This window comes from Nothobranchius furzeri, chromosome 12, assembly GCF_043380555.1.
Source record: "Nothobranchius furzeri strain GRZ-AD chromosome 12, NfurGRZ-RIMD1, whole genome shotgun sequence".
NCBI lineage: Eukaryota > Metazoa > Chordata > Actinopteri > Cyprinodontiformes > Nothobranchiidae > Nothobranchius > Nothobranchius furzeri.
This window is the reverse complement of record NC_091752.1, coordinates 30,495,717-30,513,223: the sequence shown is the minus strand read 5'-3', so window position 1 is coordinate 30,513,223 and position 17,507 is coordinate 30,495,717. Positions and strand designations below refer to the sequence as shown.

Below are 17,507 nucleotides of genomic sequence, written 5' to 3'. Positions count from 1 at the left end.
GTTCTAGCTTCTGGGTTACACTTAGTTAATCAGTCATGTTTTAAATTGTTTGTAAATAAATTCTTACTTTTATAACCTGACTCTTTCTTGAAGTAACACAAAGTGTGGTTGATCACTGAAAAAGCAAAGAACCTAGATCTTCTGAATTAAATCCTAGAACCTTCTGAATAATTACAATAAAGACATCGCAGGTTAATATTTTATATTTATATAGAATATTACATCTTCCTGGTCAAAACCAATTAAAATCATCGATTTGCCTACGCTACACATTTTAAATAAAACAATTTGGAGGAATTGTTTGACATAATGATGACGTATAAAACCAACACAGCCTACATGAGTTATTTATGTTTGGGAGAATGAATCCACATCCACAGATAAGGAGAGCAGAAAAACACACGTTGGTTGTGTTTGAGATCATTAGTTTATTGAATTTTTTTGGAAGTGCTCCACAGGACATGTCCTACATCCATAAAAAAACTGTTTTACAGTAATATACCGTAGATATATATTTACACACACACACACACATTTTTCTTTTGAAGTTATTTGTAATGAAGGCACTGGACTTTGGCTTTTTCCGTCACTTCCCTGATTCCCAACATCCGCCCTCCTCTATGAGGGATCGGAGTTGGGCGGCAGATGCAACCCCAGGCTCTGCAGCAGGTTAGAAGCAGGTCCAGCCAGTCCAGCCTGGCTACTCAGCGACTCTAACAGATTTGTGACCAAATTGACATCAATGTCTAATGGCTGGATGTCTTCTGCTTCCATTCCATCCTCCTCCCCCGGGAGACCGTCTCCCGCGGAGGGAGGTGAGGAGCTCCCGTCCCAATCGGTCTTGTTGTAATTCTGTGGAAATAACAAATTCAGGTGTGCACTTTTTACCCCTCGTACAAGAAAGGGCAGGAAAATATTTAAGTTCAGGCAGACATTTGTCACGAGATTTACCGTTTGCGTGAAGCTTTGTCCCACATTAGTGCTCATCAGCTCCTGATCCATTTGGTCCATGTATCTTTTGAGACCATCCAGAGTTTCTGCTCCACTCATATCTGCATGATCAGATGAGCCCTTCTCTGTCTCGTCCTCGTCGTCATCATCATCATCATCGTCATCATCTAAATCATCAGAATCTAGCTCTTCTTTGCTTCCTGGAAAAATACATTGTAGATGACCTAAAAAAAAGGTCAAGTTTGAGGTGTTTGTATCATCAGGCACCGTGTACGTACCTAGTAATTTGTCCAGAGCGCTGGCCATGGTGTCCGGGTCAAAGCTAAAAGGCTGTGTTACACTTTTCCTGAATGACGAAGAAAGAAAATGGGAGATTTTACACAGAAAGCTAGAGAATTGTAATAAAATAAGAGTTTGAATTGTGAATGCATTGATGCTAAACATATATTTAGATAGTGGCTGCACATTCATCACATCATAAATCACAGAGTGAGTCATTCAGTCACTCTCTCACTGACCAGGGCATTTCAGCTCCTTCGTATGACGACATGGCATTCAGGAAGTCCTTCATCCCTTGACTGACAGCTACCAGGCTGTAACCAGCATCCTCCTCTTCGTCCTTGCTGTCCTCCATCTCTTTTCCCGCCTCTGATGCTTCACTGACATGCTGCTTCTGATTAGTGGAAATGGAGCTTTTGCTGCCAACATCAACTCTCCTGCTGCTTCTCTCTTGCAATAACAGCTCCAAATCCTGAGCTGTGACATCAAGCCAGCTGTCACCTGCAGATTGGCAACAAGAAGATTACACCGGGGTTCCTATGTGTTTACTAAATTCAAGAGTTTTCCAAACTCAAATTTACAAACTCCGATGTATTTAATTGCAAAGTTACCATTCAGGCTGGACACAAAAGCAATGAATAAAAAAGTGAGTTTTTGTAAACATTTTCTATCTTTAACAGGAACAACAGTAGCTCAGGAGGTAGAGTGGGTTGTCCAGTAATTGGAAGGTTGCAGGTTCGATCCTGGCTCCGACCAGAACATGCTGCTATTGTGTCCTTGGGCATGAAGTTAATTCTAGAAAACTGCTTCTCGTTTAGAATAAAACTGAACAAATTTCTGGATCTTGTGACTGACTGCTCCCACATTTGGTTCCCGAAGTGACGTGAGCTAAATATTTGTGAGTTTTATCTACAGAGTTTGGAAAGAACTCTGCTTATCTTTTGAATTTAAATGTGTTTGGTTAAGAAATTAAAGCAAATGAAATTAGTGCTGAAGAATTTTCCCAATTTTTTTTTTGGGGGGGGGGGGGGATATTTAAAGAAAATACCACACTTTTCAGGACTTTATAAGAAACTTTGTATTATGGGGAAAAGTAGAAAAATAACAGTGTCTACAAGGTGTGTGTGTGTGTGTGTGTGTGTGTGTGTGTGTGTGTGTGTGTAAGAAGTAGCAGAGGTTAGAGAAACACAAAGTTACAAGTGAAACATTAACCATGAACATACCAGCACCTTCAAATGCTGCCAGCGGCGATTTTCCTTCCTTCCTTTTTTTTATGTGAAATTTCATCACCAATTAACCAAGGGGCAACTTAAACCCATTCAAGCAAAAAAATCTGCTCGTCTTAAGAATGACTTTCCATCGTTTATCGTTTCTACTCACTGTCCTCTTGGGGAAGCTGTGACTGCTGTTTTTTCAATTCCTCCAAGTCGAACGGAGGACTGCTGTGAAGCACCTCAACAACTTCCTCCCCAGGGGACAGAGGACTGAAAACACACATCAAGCACGTTCACACCGCTGCGCTGGCATATGAAAGGTAGCTATGGTCTCTACTGCATGATGCAACATTCTGTTAGGAAACAAAGAGCCCAGTTTTGAACGTTACTTTATCAGGCACCACCTACCTGAGCTAAAAACTCAGGTGGGCCACATGTGTGCTGAGATCAAACTGCACATTTGAGTGGCCAGCCTAGAGTATGCCTGTGCAAAACATACTTCATTTGATTAACACATTTTCATACACAAGATAGCTTCTCACCTTGACTTTGAGACAACGGAGTACTTGAAGAAAATTTCTGCTGATCTTAAGCGTTCTTTAAAACGTACCGAACCCTCCAGCTCTCCCTGCGTTAGACAGCAATGGCACTGAATCACTGTATGGTAGCGAATCGCTGAGCATGCTGCTCTTCCAAGTGTCTGCTTTTAATTTAAATACAAAATAGTGCACCACACCTGGAAGTAGTCGTTCTTTTTCAGGCTCTCCAAGAAGCCTTTCCACTGGGGGTTGCAGCTTACTGGCGCGTTTGGCTCCGAGGACGGCAGTCTGCATTTAGAGCACAGGATCTCAAAGCCATGGGCCTGAGAGAAGGATGCACAGTTAAAAAACATCCTACAAGACTCCAAACACAAGTTATCCATATATTTTGTTGCAAAAACAGCAAAAGAACAAACAAACAAAATATGCTTCACCAGTTTCATGCCCAACTCATAAGCCTTGTACTGAGGATGAGAGCGAGGAGGCAGGCTAAATCCGCTCCTCCGATCTGGGATAAAATCTTGCTGCTGCAGCTGTGCATAAAGGCAGCGGGTGAACGTCACCTAAAGAATAAATATCAAGTTCCAGGTTTCAATTAAAGGCAACATTTCACAAAAAAGTTATGCACTCACGAGTGTTTTTGTGCACTCACCAAAGTGAGGATTCTCGTATCAGGAGGAAAAGTCTTGAAGCTTCGACAGGCCTGTAGATCCACCGGATCCCGCAGATAAAACGCTGAAACCGCAGGAGCAACCAGGTCTGGACGCTGCGCCAGAACAGTGGCTACCCCTGCAGGTATGAAGCAGTGAGCCCGGTGGAGGTTACTCTGGATCTTCTCTGGATACCTAGATGAAAAACAGAGATAATGTTTTTTCTAAAACTTTACAGGGCTTGTATGAGCCATGCTGATGTTCCCCGTGTTGCTATGGTATAATGTGTTTCCTGCACAGAAGGAATGCAGAGATTGTGTCAACAACATTTACGAGGCTAATAGCTATTAGATACCAAAGAGCAGTGGTGTTCTTTCAAACCCTCTCACCCTTTTATTCTCTTGTTCAGAGCTGAGCATATCTTAGGGCTGGCCTGACAGGAGTCTGGATGAGTGGAGAGTAGTTCTATGGCTTCTGCCACACTGGGAACAACATCAACTGGGAAGCCCACTGGACTTAGTTTGGAGGGGCAAGGAAGGATGTGCAGCTCTCCCTTGTAAAGAAAAACCTGTAAAGAAATGCAGCCAAAGTCAAATGGAAAATTTGCATTTTAAAGTGTCTTTCACATGAATTCTCAACCAATATCCAGCTATAACGAATCACACAATATTATGTCCCATTTCATCAGAAGGGCTAACCCTGTTTTCACTCGTGTCTGGGTTCAACCACTTTGGAAGGTAATCAGCAGCTTCGATCAGAATAAACTCCCCATCGTTGTCCTCAACCCTGCACACACAAACAGCATAGAGTTGTATGCAGCAAGAACACATTTCTGTTGCAACAGTAACACTGAGACCCTATAGTGTCTCACCTGGCTGCAAGCTCTGGAAAAACTTCTGTGATCTGCTTCAAGAGGTAAACAATAAACCACTCGTCCTCAACGTTGTCTCCAAACTGACTGCTGCCTCCAATGTGAGCAGGAATATTTCCTATCAGGACACGTGAGATTTGATGGTTACATTGCGTTATAAACAGGTGTTCTGTCTAATCACCATACATTGACAGATTGGCAAGTGCGTATTACAGTGTATGCCTATCTGACAACACAAGGCTTTTCAGACATGCATACGCTATCAGATCATACATTTTAAAAGATGTATGACACTTTGATGAGCCAGTTGACCCGTCAGATAGATTACCATACACTTTGTTTTAGCACACCCTGATAGGTCATCATCTAAGTGCAGCTGATTAAATCTTACCTTTCTCTGAATGAAATCTGAGGCTGAATGGCTGATGTTGCCAGATATACTGTACCAAAAGTGGAGCTAATTTAGCCAAAATCTCCTCTGTCAAGCATTTTAGGCGTTCTTCAGTCTGCTGAGAAGATAAACCATTTGACTGGACCAAGAATAGTTTGTACTGAACCGTATCTTCTTGAATCATCCTTTTCTGCAGAGCATCCATTGTAGCTGATAAAAGAAAAGAAAAAATGATTAATTTACTGAATAAAGGAGATGTCTGGGGAGAGCTAGTCTCACCAAGACGTAAATATGTCAGTTAAATGTACCTTGTCGTGCATGTAAAAGGTCCTTTTAATTTTAAATCTCTGCAAACCAGAACTGAAGAAATTTGGTATTTTCTGACGTTGCTAGCACGCCATCAGTGACTGTTTAGGTCCGTCCACAATTTGTAGTCGACACTCACATTTCTTTCGATGAAGTTCCGGTTTCAAATGTATGTACGTTATAAAATATCTCACTTAAAAATTAACCTTTGTACCGTATATTAATTACTTAATTATTATTGATAAATAATTTTAACTTAGTAAATTAACTGATAAATCATACGCTGAATGATTTCTTATTATTACGAACGGAAACATTTCAGAGACGTAACCACATCGCCGGAGAGATGTCTGGGAAATGTAGGAAAACAGATTTGTGAAGAACGCGTTACACGTTCTTCAGAAATACATTTCCCGCGAACCCGCGCGGTTAAGAGGCTGCGTATCCATGACAGCCGCGCTGTTGTTTTCGTCGGTGCTAATGCTAGCATGTATACACACATTAATGCTAAGCTATTAGCCTGATCGCTACATAACTTCCGGACAAACGTGATTAGTACCTAGTGTAGACAGTCTAACTTAATGGTTAACATATTTGCGGAAGTTTTATAACACCACCTGTGCCCTGTTTGCATGTCACGGTCGCATCAACGCCTCTCAGCTCTTTTTAGCGTAGCCTCCTCCCCTCAACAGATAAAAAGAGCGTGTCTTTTGTCTTGCGGACTACCGATCGAGGATGGTGAGGCTCGTCTGCTTCTCACATAGAGTCCAAGAAGCAGAGGCAAGGATGGGAGTCGAGGGCTTGAGCCCATAAAACGGAGAGAAAGGAGAATGATTTCACGATACAACAGAAAACCTGTATCGCACAAACTTGAGATGTGAGTACCAAATGTTGCTTCAGCCCCCTGCGGCTTAAATCTACATATGTTGTTTGTGTGTGTGTGGTGTTCCAGCGAGTTACTACTGAGCTGATCTGACTTTTAGCTGCTTGAGTCACACAATATTCAATCTATATAGTTTACTATGTCAGTTGTTTTTCTTCAGAAAAATTTCTTGGGCTTACAGAAGATTAGTATTTACCATAATAATGACCCATTGTAACATTTAATTGTGTTTTAGCTGGGTTTGATTGCCCATTGTATTACCACTGTTAGATGTCTGCACAGTCATTTCCGGGCTGTTTTTTATTTATTTATAATGCTTAAGGACCGTGGCTGCGTGTGTAGTATTGATTCCTAGAAACTTAATTCTGTTCACTACCTTGACCTTAGATCCATGACTGATGCAAAGGAATTCAATGGATCATTGGCTCCTTTTTATAAAACTGTGAGAAAGATCCTTAGTAGTAACACACAAAATAAATAAATGCATACATACATACATACATACATACAACTTTAAAGCCTTTTTGAATTGATTTTTGGTTCATGGTCATCAGCTAAAGAATATAAATGCAGACTTATGCTTTCGAGATGTGTCTTATTTTTTGACTCTACGGTCTGGGCCGTTTGAATTCTCCTTCTAACGTCTGATAACCGATGTCATTAATTCATTCATGTGTTGCAGTCGTGGGTTGTCTCATAGCCGCCTCGATCACCACCCTCTCCCTGAAGAACCAAACGATAATCCAGTTCCTCATCACCACCTCCGTGACCTGCAGGAAGCTGTCTCGGCACACAACAGGTAGCTGTTTGCAGGCTAGGTTTCCAGGTCCAGGGAAAGGCCAAGACGGTATAAAAAAAGAGCGCACCCACACTCTTGCGTGCACGTTTTGTAATGTTACACCATCTTGAGCAGACAGCTGATTCTCCAGGTTCTTGCTATGTGACACCTAGAAGCAGCAGATTAATTAATATCACATTGCCTGCTTCAGATGTGCAGTCAGAAGGATGAATAATTAGGCAGCCTGTTAGAATATTCAATGAAGCAGACATTTTGATGAATCCAGCTGCTGTCATCCTGAGCTATATCTCCTCAGCCATATTACATTTAGGGGAGACGATGCTGTTTTGGTACATTTGTTGTTTCATACTTCTCACAAATCTGAAGATCTCCTTGTTTTCCTGCTCAGCTCCCAGGCATCGTCTGCATCAGGCCACTCAGCCTGCCCCACTGTCATCTCTTCGGTATCCAACCAGTCCTGGTCAGGTATTCACAGCGCCACAGGCACTGGCATCTCGACCGAAAGGAGCTCGGTTTTCTCCTGGGGCTATGACGTAAGTTTTGAGAAGACAGTCTTAACACTTAGTGGTTAAGCCAGCCTGGTTGCATCAGACGCAGAAGGCAGGGTTATTCTTTGCTGTTAAAATCTACTCGTTTTTTATATGGTTGCCAATAGAGAAACATACAGATCGTATCCGTTATGCCATTTAAAAAGCACTAATCAACATTTAGCACATTTAGTAAAACGTGTGGCGAACAGTGGAGGGACAGCGTCTGAATAGTGCACCAGATGGTCTGTTTGTATGCAAGAGCTGTTTCTGCTCCATGGCTCTCTACACTCAGCTGGTTCGACTAAACTTCCCGAACTCAATGATTCATTTAGTTGTTTGTTTGTCCTCAGGTTGTGTACAAGTTACACATGCCTTGATTCTTAGTCTTTTATTTTTTAAAGTAAAAACAATCATCCCATGTAATTCGGCAGCACGTGTCCTGATGAAGACCAGGAGGCGGGAGCACATGACACCAGTTTTAGAATCATTGCATTGGCTCCCCGTATGTTTCAGGATCAATTTTAAGGTTCTTCTAATGGTTTTTAAGTGTCTTAACGGTCTTGGGCCTTCTTATCTATCAGAACTGCTTTTACAATATGAACCCTCACGGCCTCTGCGCTCCTCTGGCAGGCGTCTCCTGGTCATCCCTAAAGTCAGGACACAAACTCACGGCGAGGTGTCCTTCCAGTGTTATGGCCCTCGCCTCTGGAACGAGCTGCCAGAGGACCTCAGGGCCGCAGAGAACGTTCAAGTTTTTAGGTCCAGGCTCAAGATCCATCTTTTTAGGTTAGCTTTTATCTAAATATTTACTACAGTTTTATTTCTCGTTTTACATGATTATATTTTATTACTTGCTTTGCATGTTCTATATAATTATATTTTAGCACAGTTTTATTATTTAAATTATTATTTTACTGTCTATATCATTTTATTTATTACTTATTTTCTAATTTTTGTCATTTATATTAGCTCTTTTATTATATTTTTACTCATTTTAATCCAGTGTTTCCTCTGTAGGGGCCCTCTGCCCCGGGAGCGGTGGTCGACTGTAGCTTCCTGGGCGCTCTATAGGTGGGGGTCTATGCTCCCCCTCCACAGAGCTGACGTTTCCTTGCGTTACCATACTTGGCTCATCTGGACTCAGCCTAATATAATTTTTACTCGTGTGTGTGTGTGTGAGTCTGTGTGTGTGTGTGTGTGTGTGCTTGCATATGTTTGTTAATGTTTTTAACCTGTTATGGGAATCTGGGGTCATTTTGTAAAGCACTTTGAATCACACTTTGTTTGAAAAGCGCTTTAGAAATAAATTTGATTGATTGATTGATGGGTCCATAGGAGCCTCGTTTTATTTAATTTTTAATTTTTACATTTTTTTTGTAAAACTCAAACCTACAAGCAGAAAAGAAAAAAAACTAAAAATGATAAACAGATTAAAACGCAGTAGTGTATAAAAACAGATGGACGCTTAACTTTGTCCCGTTTGTCCCTCAGGAGTTCGACAAGGCAGCGTCACGCCAGGTGCAGCAAATGTTTGATGAGATCGACACGGAGCTGTACGAGGGGCGAGGCAGTGGGGGAGGGGTCCTCCAGGGGCTGCAGGATGAATGTCAGCAGTGGACCACATGCTTCCCACACCTTCGGTAGGTTGGGTTCCAAGATGAACGCTGACTACAAGCTGTTCATTTACTGTGTGTGCGTGTGTGTCTCTCAGGATCCTGGGGACTCAACTTATGTGTCCCTCTGATGAGGGCTTCCAGTGGTATGCTAATCCAGGGACACGCAGCCCATCAGTTGGCAGAAAAAGCGATGTGAAGTCTGAGGAGAAAGAACACGGCGGTGCAGAGTGAGTTTCAAATGCACTGACTCACTGTTCAGCCAATGGATAGAATGATTTCATCTGATGTGTCTCCGTAGGGACAGAGGTAGTCATGTCATTCGACACGATTTTTGCTCTAGAAATCTGAGGGAATGGCAGGTTTTAATGTCTGAAACTGTTTCCCACGTGATCTAAAGGGTTATTGGTAAAGGAGAACTCAAGTGGCGTTTTTGTAGAGGATCACTCCCTGACTCTGGTGCTGTGACCTAGATACTTAGTCCAGTTGATTAAGTATTTTGGCCAAAGTCACGTTAGATCTCTGAGATACACAGATGTCGTTCTAGGTTGGGGAAAAACCAGACCGTGTGATGCCGCCTCTGGAGGAAAAGACTTGTGTTTACAGGGAAATCTTTACTCGTGTCCATGTAATTTTTATTTCCTGTCATTCTATGTGTCTTTGTTGGGGGGGCAGGTTGAATGTGCAGGGCAGGAAAGCAGCACTCATCAAGTCCTCGCCCGAGTTGGACACCCTCCCTAACGACATTGATGGTTCCAGCAGCCATGCCAAGCCAAGAGTGATTGAAGTCGAGGGTCTAATGGAGGAATATCTGGCGTTTGATAGCAGGGAATTGTAAGTTTCACACTCATGGGGAAAAAAATCCAAACAATTTCAAACTCATTTTGGTTAAATGATTTTAAAGAACGTTAAAGTTTCCACGGGTGTTTTCTAGGGACGGTGAGTGTGTTGATGACAGTTCACAGTCGGTCCGGAGGCATCGCTGTCTCCCTCCCGTCTCGCCGTACCGATGTCGCCGCCAAGCTGTTCTCGACTTGCTGTTTGATGATGTGTGGCGGGAGCTGGTTGGCTGGATGAAAGAGTTGGTCCAACGCCACTGGGAATGCTGCACCTCCCGTAAAACTCCCTTTCACTCCTGTGAATAGATTTCATAAATGTGGTGTTTAATCTCTAAGCAAGTGACGTGCATTTGTGATTAGCAGATGATGAAACCATTTCTGGAAGCTTGAGTCCCGTGCCTTCAGACTCCCATGATCCATTTATTCTGCTCTCCACGCCGCCCACGTTGCTGCCTAAGCTCGGGCAGAACTGGGTGCCATTGCTCACCGCTGGTCAGCAGGTCAGTGGTTGGAGGATGATTCACGTGTAATCTCTAATCTGGCTTTTGGAGGTCCCCAGACGCATGGAAAGGAGGGATCCGGGGGCTACAATTTACTGTGATCAGCTCGAGTGGATTTATTCAAACAAAATCCTTTAAAACATTACTGATAATACAACTTTTATTTAAAGGGGGCATATTATGAGTTTTTTCTTAAGTTATAATAGTTCTATGATCGACACAAATCATGTTTATGAAGTTCTTTGCACTAAATCCCTCACATGGAGCGATTTCAGCAGATTTATTCTGGATACTTTAAGTATCTTCCAGAATGGGCCGTTGCAGGGCTCTGTCACTTTGATAAAACAAGCTGGAGCTGGCCACGCCCACACATCCCACACTCAAACTGCTTTAAGCTGAGAAGCTCTGATATCTGCGAGGGACTCTGAGTAGAGCCACTGCTCCTCCATCAGCAGCTTTCTTGCACGTGAGCGGTGGTTCTATTGTAATTTCTCCATTTGTGACATCACAAACGGGGACTTCTTCAAACGACTTGTTTTAGGCACATAATTCCTAAAACCAAACACTGACAGAAAATGGATGGACACGTTTTCATTCACGTTTGGAGTGTTTCTAGTCGGTAGAGAGCCACATGGCAGCACAAAACGATGCAAAAGGAGAGTTTCGCATAATACGTCCCCTTTAAAGCTAAACTGTTGCATCTAAACAAATCTGTCTGGGAAAAAAATGAAAGTCATTTTTAGAGTTGAGGCTTGATTTTTCATCCCTTGCTCTTTGTTCTGTTTTCCAGTTCATTAACTTGAGTCCCTGTTTCCTTCCCTTCCCTCTTCAACCTGTCCTTCAAATCACCACCATGTGTTTTATGCTCCTTTTATATTTCTGTGTACCTTATTTTGAAATCTCCGTATTATTTTGACATCTTCCCTCCCCTCCCTTTCGTCCTCCTATCTGCTCTTTCTTTGGACACACCTTTTCTCCTCCCTAAAGAGCTCAAAGTCAGGGGGCTCAGAGCACAAGTCCAGGTGGAAGTCCAAAAAGCAGAAAAGACCTTCCGCTGTACGTAACTTTTGCTTTTGGGCTCAACATTCGTAGAAGCTCGCCCTAATGTCCCGAGTCATCTGTGCCTGTTTAATAACACTCACTTTCCCTATTCTGGCTTTTAAATTTGCCGCATCTGCACGATGAATGCCAATAATTAGTTTTATTTATTTGAAATAAAGCTATATCCAGTTGTATATTCTCCATAATTCTATTTGTCACTCAGGGATCATTCACCGTGACCCAGGCTGGCCGGACGTCTGTGGGAGCAGCAGCGGCGCGGCACAACCTGAACGACCTCATCACCATTCACAGCATCCCCCTGCAGCAGAGGAACCAGTATGAACACGCGTTCTTCTGTTAAATATTTACACACACACCCAAATAAATAAATAAATAAACTGGAAGTTAAATCCAAGTTAATCCAGATTCTATACATTAATTTGATAATGGGCTGGTTGGAAAATGAATTTCTACCCATCTTTGTGGAGTTCTTTAAGAAGACACTGTTCTCTCCGCCACACAGAGACCCAGAGGAGCGAGCGTCTCTCAGGCCGGGCTCTAGTGCGGTCCCTTCCAGCAAACCTCGCCCCCGCAGAGTCCTGGAGCAGAGTTCTTCCTCGCTGTCTCGTCCGCCGCATTCGGCTCGGCGCAGAAACCCTCCTCCTCGGACCTTGCTGCCTCTGGTTCCCAGCTCGAGCCAGTCTAGCGCAGGAGTTTACCTGGATGAGGTCATCCGAGGGACTCGCCTGTGAGTTCAAGCATCACTGGTTTGTTTTTGGCTTCTGCTGCATCTTGAGTAGATTAATGGCTGAATCCGATGAGCTAATGGTGATCTTGGCGAGCCTGGTGCTGGTCACGAAAATGTAGTTGGAACTTTTAGGAGGAAAAAGAAGAAACTGTTGAAAAATCAAATCCAGTCCAAAACAAGTTGAAGTACAATCATTAATATTCTAGTGGTGAAATTAACACGTCTACACTCTGGAACGCCGAGATGCACAGAACGCCCACCTTCGTTCCTTTTGTTAGAATCACGAGCGCGGCACAGACTGGACTCAACGTGCACGGCTTCCTCCACAGAACCACGGCCAGCGACCGGCTGACATCTCCGCTGCTGCCGCTGAGCCGAAGCACCCCGCTTCCTCCCATCAGCATCGGGGAGTCGGAGTCTCACTCAGGGCAACAGTCGAAACTCGCACAGGTAGAAGCTCGAACCGCTCCACGAGTTTACAAGCTCTCCAGAAGAGAGCTGCATCAGGTGTGTGCTGTTTAAACAATCTTTCATCTCGCCAGCGTGTGAAAGGCCACCCCAGCCGCGCCCACAGTGCTATCAACAACGAGGCTGGCAGCTCTTTACCGAGGGATCGTCACCACCTGCTGGACGTCTTCTCTCGCCCAAACACAACTCACACGTACCGGGTACGCTGCTAGAGATCCACCTCGGAGCCGAGCAAGCACACAGCAGGGCTGTTACTGTTTATTGTGACTTGTGTTTCCAGTCAGACACGCCGTACCGCAGCTCTTTCACCGTACTGGACAACATCGGACAGGGGAGGCCGGGCAGAACAGCTGTGGGCACAGGTGAGGATTAATTAATTTAAAAGAAGAAAATTCAATAAAATAAAATTAAATGATTGGATACATTTACTGCTTTTATAACTTTGTAAACATCTAAGCTCTTAGTTAGGAACTGACTGACCCTCCTGCTCCGTCTGCACCTTTTTTGTCTGAAAGCAGTCCTGATGAAAAGCCCGTGCAAACGTTTGTTAGGTTTATTTGTACTCCGCCGCTTCATGATTTATACATACATTTACTCCTTCCTATCACCAGACTCCCTGGGAATCGGCGTGACTGGCATTAGCCTCGGCATCAGCAGCTCGTCTTTCCTGGACTCGTTTCCTCACCACCCGCTGGGCCACGCCCCCATCAGAGATGAAGAGGAGCCAGAGCCACAAGTCCCAGGTCAGCAGAGCAGCTTCTCCAGTAATGTGTTGAGTGAGGGGTTGCCTCTGCTGGCTACTAAGAGTATTTATTAACTGTCGCTGTTCTGTTTTCCTCAGCCCCTCTGGTACCCGTGTCAGGCCCACCTCGGTACTACACCCGGGGAAGCATCTCATCCAGAGCTGGCAGACCTGGCTTGTAGTTTTCTCCAGAGATCTTCATTTATTCGTATTATTGCATCACCCTGTCGTTTCTGCACCCACTTTCACTAAAGTAGCCGTTTTTGTTTTTTACTCGTTTTTGTATTTCAGAAATCAGCTGATGTGGGAATATTTATACTACAGCATGTATGATCAGATTGTGTACATGTGTTGTACTGCTACACAACTATGCAGGGAATCATGCATCCAGTCAATACAAAGATAAAAGCACCGCCCAGCCCTCTCTCTGACGTTAAATCGGGGAGTTTGGTACTGTACCTTTTCATAAAACAAGACATTCAGCATCTTGTTGCAAGCAGGAAGCAAATCAACACCCTACATAGAGAAGATCTGTGGCTGAACAGTCAGCGTCTCCTTCTGGAATTATCCTACCATGTAGGAAAATGACATGTACAGATCAGTATTTGTAAATAATCTAATCATTGTGTTTGTGTACAAATATTTAATGTTTTTTTTTTTCTGAGCAAAGCCAAGGGCTCACACATCATGTTCTACTGTAAAAGACTAAAACAGCCACGCCACGGGGGGAGCAGAGCATCATGAACTTGTTTTACATAAAATAAAAGAACTGTGTACAAACTACAACGTATACAAATTAATTTATTAACACTTTTACAACAAATTACAAAAACATTTACATATCTGGATGTCTAAAACCTAACAAACAATGTTCTGTTGTTACGGAGACATCAGTCGGGCTTTTGTTTGTGATGAAGTCATTTTGGACGTTCACTTTTTGGCTTTTTTCCCTTTTGGGGGTTTTGAAACTTTTTTAGAGTACTTCGCCTCCAGATCCGACAGGAAACTGTTGAAGTTCTTCTCTCTGGACTGCTGCTTTTGCTGCAAAACAAAGCATAAACAAGAAATTAGAATGAATGAAAGCACCTTCCAGCATCTGTTTACATGTAAGCAAATGTGTCACCTTGAGCATCATGACAAGACTATCATCATCACCAAGCCCCATCTCTTTCTGCATTTCTTCTGCTTCCTGTCGCTCTTTATCTGCCTGGAAGGGCAAAAACGATCTCATGATTAGAGCAGAAAAATATGAATGTTTGCTGCAGTATTACTAATTATAAATGGTTTAGAGGAATGATCAGGCCACATCTCACCCTCTTTCTTCGGGCCTTCTTCTTTTTGCCACTTTCTTGACAAAACGCTGGGAAAGCTTCGACATCTCCGCTTTTGATGGCAGCCTGAATGATGCTGCACAGCCGAGGCTCGTCGTCCTGTGTGCAGCAGAGAGCCGAGGCCATGATGGAGTCCAGATCTCCCTCATGCTGCACATAAAGACGGATCACATCCTCCCGCTCTTCATCTGATCCCTTATATTTCTTCTCAAACTCAAGAATGTCCTGCATCGTGACCTATGAAGACAAGCAAAAACAAACGTCAACAATGGCTTAGATTTCTATATTAGAGTATCATCCAATATAAAATTTCTAAAAAGAGATTAGTCCATGGTTTTAAAATCCAATGTTGATTTAAAGAAAAAGCACAATGAGGTCAAACAGGAGTAACTTTATTAAGTCAAACTGTGAAATTTTACTGATCATTTCACCGTATTCTATTTCTATCTCCTATCAGGTATTTTGCTACAAGAATGCTTGCATGGTCTAAAAATGATGCAATCTAACCACGTGTGCAAATATAAATTTGTGTGTGGGAAGAAACTGGGCCCATTATTTTTGCATCTGACCCCCGGTGGGCTCCATTACCTTGGGGAAGAGCAATCTCCAGTACTCCTCCCAGCAGCGGTCCTTACTGAGAACATCAGACTCTTCATCCACAACTCCCTGCTCATCATAAACAGCCCTCTGCTCCTGATCACTCAGCACTGAATACAGTTTTCCCAACACCTGCAGGAAAAATAAACACACGAAATCATTGTGAGATTAGATTATGGGATACAATTTAGACATTCATTTTATCAACAATAGTATTCTGTAGCCATCAATGTGACAGAAAGTTGTTTAACACCCATTTAATGTCTTGCAATTTTTGCATGAGGTGGTGTTGCGTTCAGATTTGCTACACGTCGATAACGTACTCAGCATGAGACTCTTCTTCTACGCCAGAATATGTACATTTTAGCAGGGAGACAACGCCGTGGCTAGATAGTTAAATCATTTTTAACGGGGAACGCATTTCGACACAACACCTATCCATTTCACTTAATGTAGTCATTCGTGCTTTGGTTTCAATATTAGCACTAAACCCATGCCTAAAGAAAGGCGTGTGCATTGTTATAATAACCAAATACGTGACACAATTACTTGGCCTTACTTCCAAAAGGTTGACGCACCGCTAGCTAGCTAACACCCAGCTGAAGTTAGCTTTGCTAGCTTGATCGTTTGTTGTTCGCAGCTACTAGCAAACAATGCTAACCTGAAATTTCTCTGTCGCCTGCTGGTCATCAGGAGCCCTATCGGGATGGACTTTTAGCGAAACTTTGTAGTAGCTCCTCCGGATGTCTGCCTCCGTCGCTTCTTTGTTTATCCCGAGCACCTCATACAAGTTAGAGGTGTTGAACAGCTCTTTGCACCGCTCGAGTAAACCCATAGTGACAGAGCTCTGCTGCTACCGGAAACGTTAGAACTTGCTGTTTGCGTTTTCTTCGAAGTCTTCGCGAGCTGAACTGATTATTCAGTTAGGTTATAATATTGAATCTGAGCAAGTTTCAGTTTTCTCTTTGTTGGCAATGGCAACATCAATTTGGCGCGCTGGCCCGTCACATAAAATTATACGTACAGCGACGTGCTTACGTAGTAAGACACGCGTTCTCTCATTGGCTGTGGAGAACGAGACTGATAAATACTGAAAAAGAAAAAACGATCTTAGCGCCTATCAGACAAAACACACGAGGCGCTTCACAAGAACAAAAAAATGTTAAAATACTCAAAAAAAAAACTTCAAAAAATGAATTTAAAAATATTTTTAAATATTTTTAAAATAAGTTATTAAAAATTAATACAAGGATGTTTGAATATATAAATATGGAAGAGAATTGGGGCCACTGAAAAGAAAACAAAATTAAAGTCAGAATTCTGAGAAAAAAGTAAGGATTTTCTTGCCTTTTTCCCCCTCTGGCTCTATTCCTCTTCCATATTTTAAAAATAATTCAAAATGCGAAGAAAATTTTATACTCACAGCAGAGAGATGAATCTTAAATAACCTGTCATTTGTTCCTATGAAAAATAAAAAATGAAAATGACAATCTCAGTAAGAAAGTGAGATACATTTATGGCTAAGTTTGTTTGAGGGTTTTATAATGCATACAACTACATAAATAGTAACACGTTTATGTTGGTTTGTCCTACGTTGGGTGAATATTTTGATGTTTCGTGTTTCTTAAAAGTTTCTGGAAATGGTAAACTGGATGTAAATCAATTAAAAATTAACTACTTTCTGGTAAAATTCCCCCAAATGTCTAAAGTTTAGGATGACATTTCATTTCACACGTTCAAAGGTATATATAGCATTGCTTAATGGCAGAGAGTATGTGTGCACAAATATCACTCAGACATATATACAGTCATACACAGACATCCTAGTATTTATTGGCTAGTTTGAAGCAGCACAAGAATACATAAAAGACAATGAGGCAAGTTACAAGGTAGGCATTTTTCACTGCTTCATGCAAAAGCAGAACACAAAATTACACACTTATGCGAATGTAGTGTCTTTAATTTGCATCTCCTGTGTTTACAAGCCTGTACAATATGCAGCACCGGTAATATACACAGCAACACACACACACCCTGCCTCAGATGTTATCTAATTATTGTCCCATCTGCTTCTGTTGCATCTTTGGCACAGTCATGTTGTCTCTGACGTTCTGTCATCACAAACCTCGCCTGTCCTTTGTACTCAGACCCAGAACCAGCACGTGGACAACTGGCACATCTTTATCATTTTCAACAATGAGAAACAAAATGACAA

General features: G+C 42.5%; 3 protein-coding genes across 4 annotated transcripts; 1 reads left to right on the top strand and 2 right to left on the bottom strand.

Annotated features, from left to right (window-relative positions):
• Positions 1–408: 408 nt before the first annotated feature.
• Positions 409–5,352, bottom strand: ecd (ecdysoneless homolog (Drosophila)). The gene is made up of 14 exons (XM_015944779.3): positions 5,204–5,352; positions 4,896–5,105; positions 4,505–4,622; positions 4,332–4,419; positions 4,023–4,201; positions 3,636–3,828; positions 3,418–3,546; positions 3,181–3,306; positions 2,987–3,072; positions 2,611–2,714; positions 1,470–1,731; positions 1,230–1,297; positions 952–1,151; positions 409–852 (listed from the first exon to the last, which is right to left on the bottom strand). Exons 2-14 carry the CDS (start codon positions 5,098–5,100, stop codon positions 619–621), a joined length of 1,992 nt encoding a protein of 663 aa, XP_015800265.3. The 5' UTR covers positions 5,101–5,105; positions 5,204–5,352; the 3' UTR covers positions 409–618.
• A 5-nt stretch (positions 5,353–5,357) lies between these two features.
• Positions 5,358–14,150, top strand: fam149b1 (family with sequence similarity 149 member B1). Of its 2 annotated transcripts, none has more exons than XM_054750305.2 (16): positions 5,358–6,078; positions 6,767–6,883; positions 7,272–7,416; positions 8,905–9,053; positions 9,125–9,256; positions 9,702–9,860; positions 9,961–10,142; positions 10,229–10,365; positions 11,353–11,421; positions 11,630–11,742; positions 11,930–12,154; positions 12,484–12,604; positions 12,697–12,822; positions 12,903–12,984; positions 13,234–13,365; positions 13,464–14,150. In XM_054750305.2, the coding sequence occupies exons 1-16, from the start codon at positions 6,032–6,034 to the stop codon at positions 13,544–13,546; spliced, it is 2,019 nt and encodes a 672-aa protein (XP_054606280.2). In that variant the 5' UTR covers positions 5,358–6,031; the 3' UTR covers positions 13,547–14,150. The 2 variants fall into 2 exon arrangements, with proteins under 2 accessions (XP_054606280.2, XP_015800261.3); XM_015944775.3 differs by having other exon boundaries at positions 12,433–12,604.
• On the bottom strand, positions 14,146–16,323 carry dnajc9 (DnaJ (Hsp40) homolog, subfamily C, member 9). The gene is made up of 5 exons (XM_015944782.3): positions 15,954–16,323; positions 15,284–15,424; positions 14,678–14,932; positions 14,488–14,571; positions 14,146–14,405 (listed from the first exon to the last, which is right to left on the bottom strand). The coding sequence occupies exons 1-5, from the start codon at positions 16,125–16,127 to the stop codon at positions 14,295–14,297; spliced, it is 765 nt and encodes a 254-aa protein (XP_015800268.1). The 5' UTR covers positions 16,128–16,323; the 3' UTR covers positions 14,146–14,294.
• Positions 16,324–17,507: the final 1,184 nt, after the last annotated feature.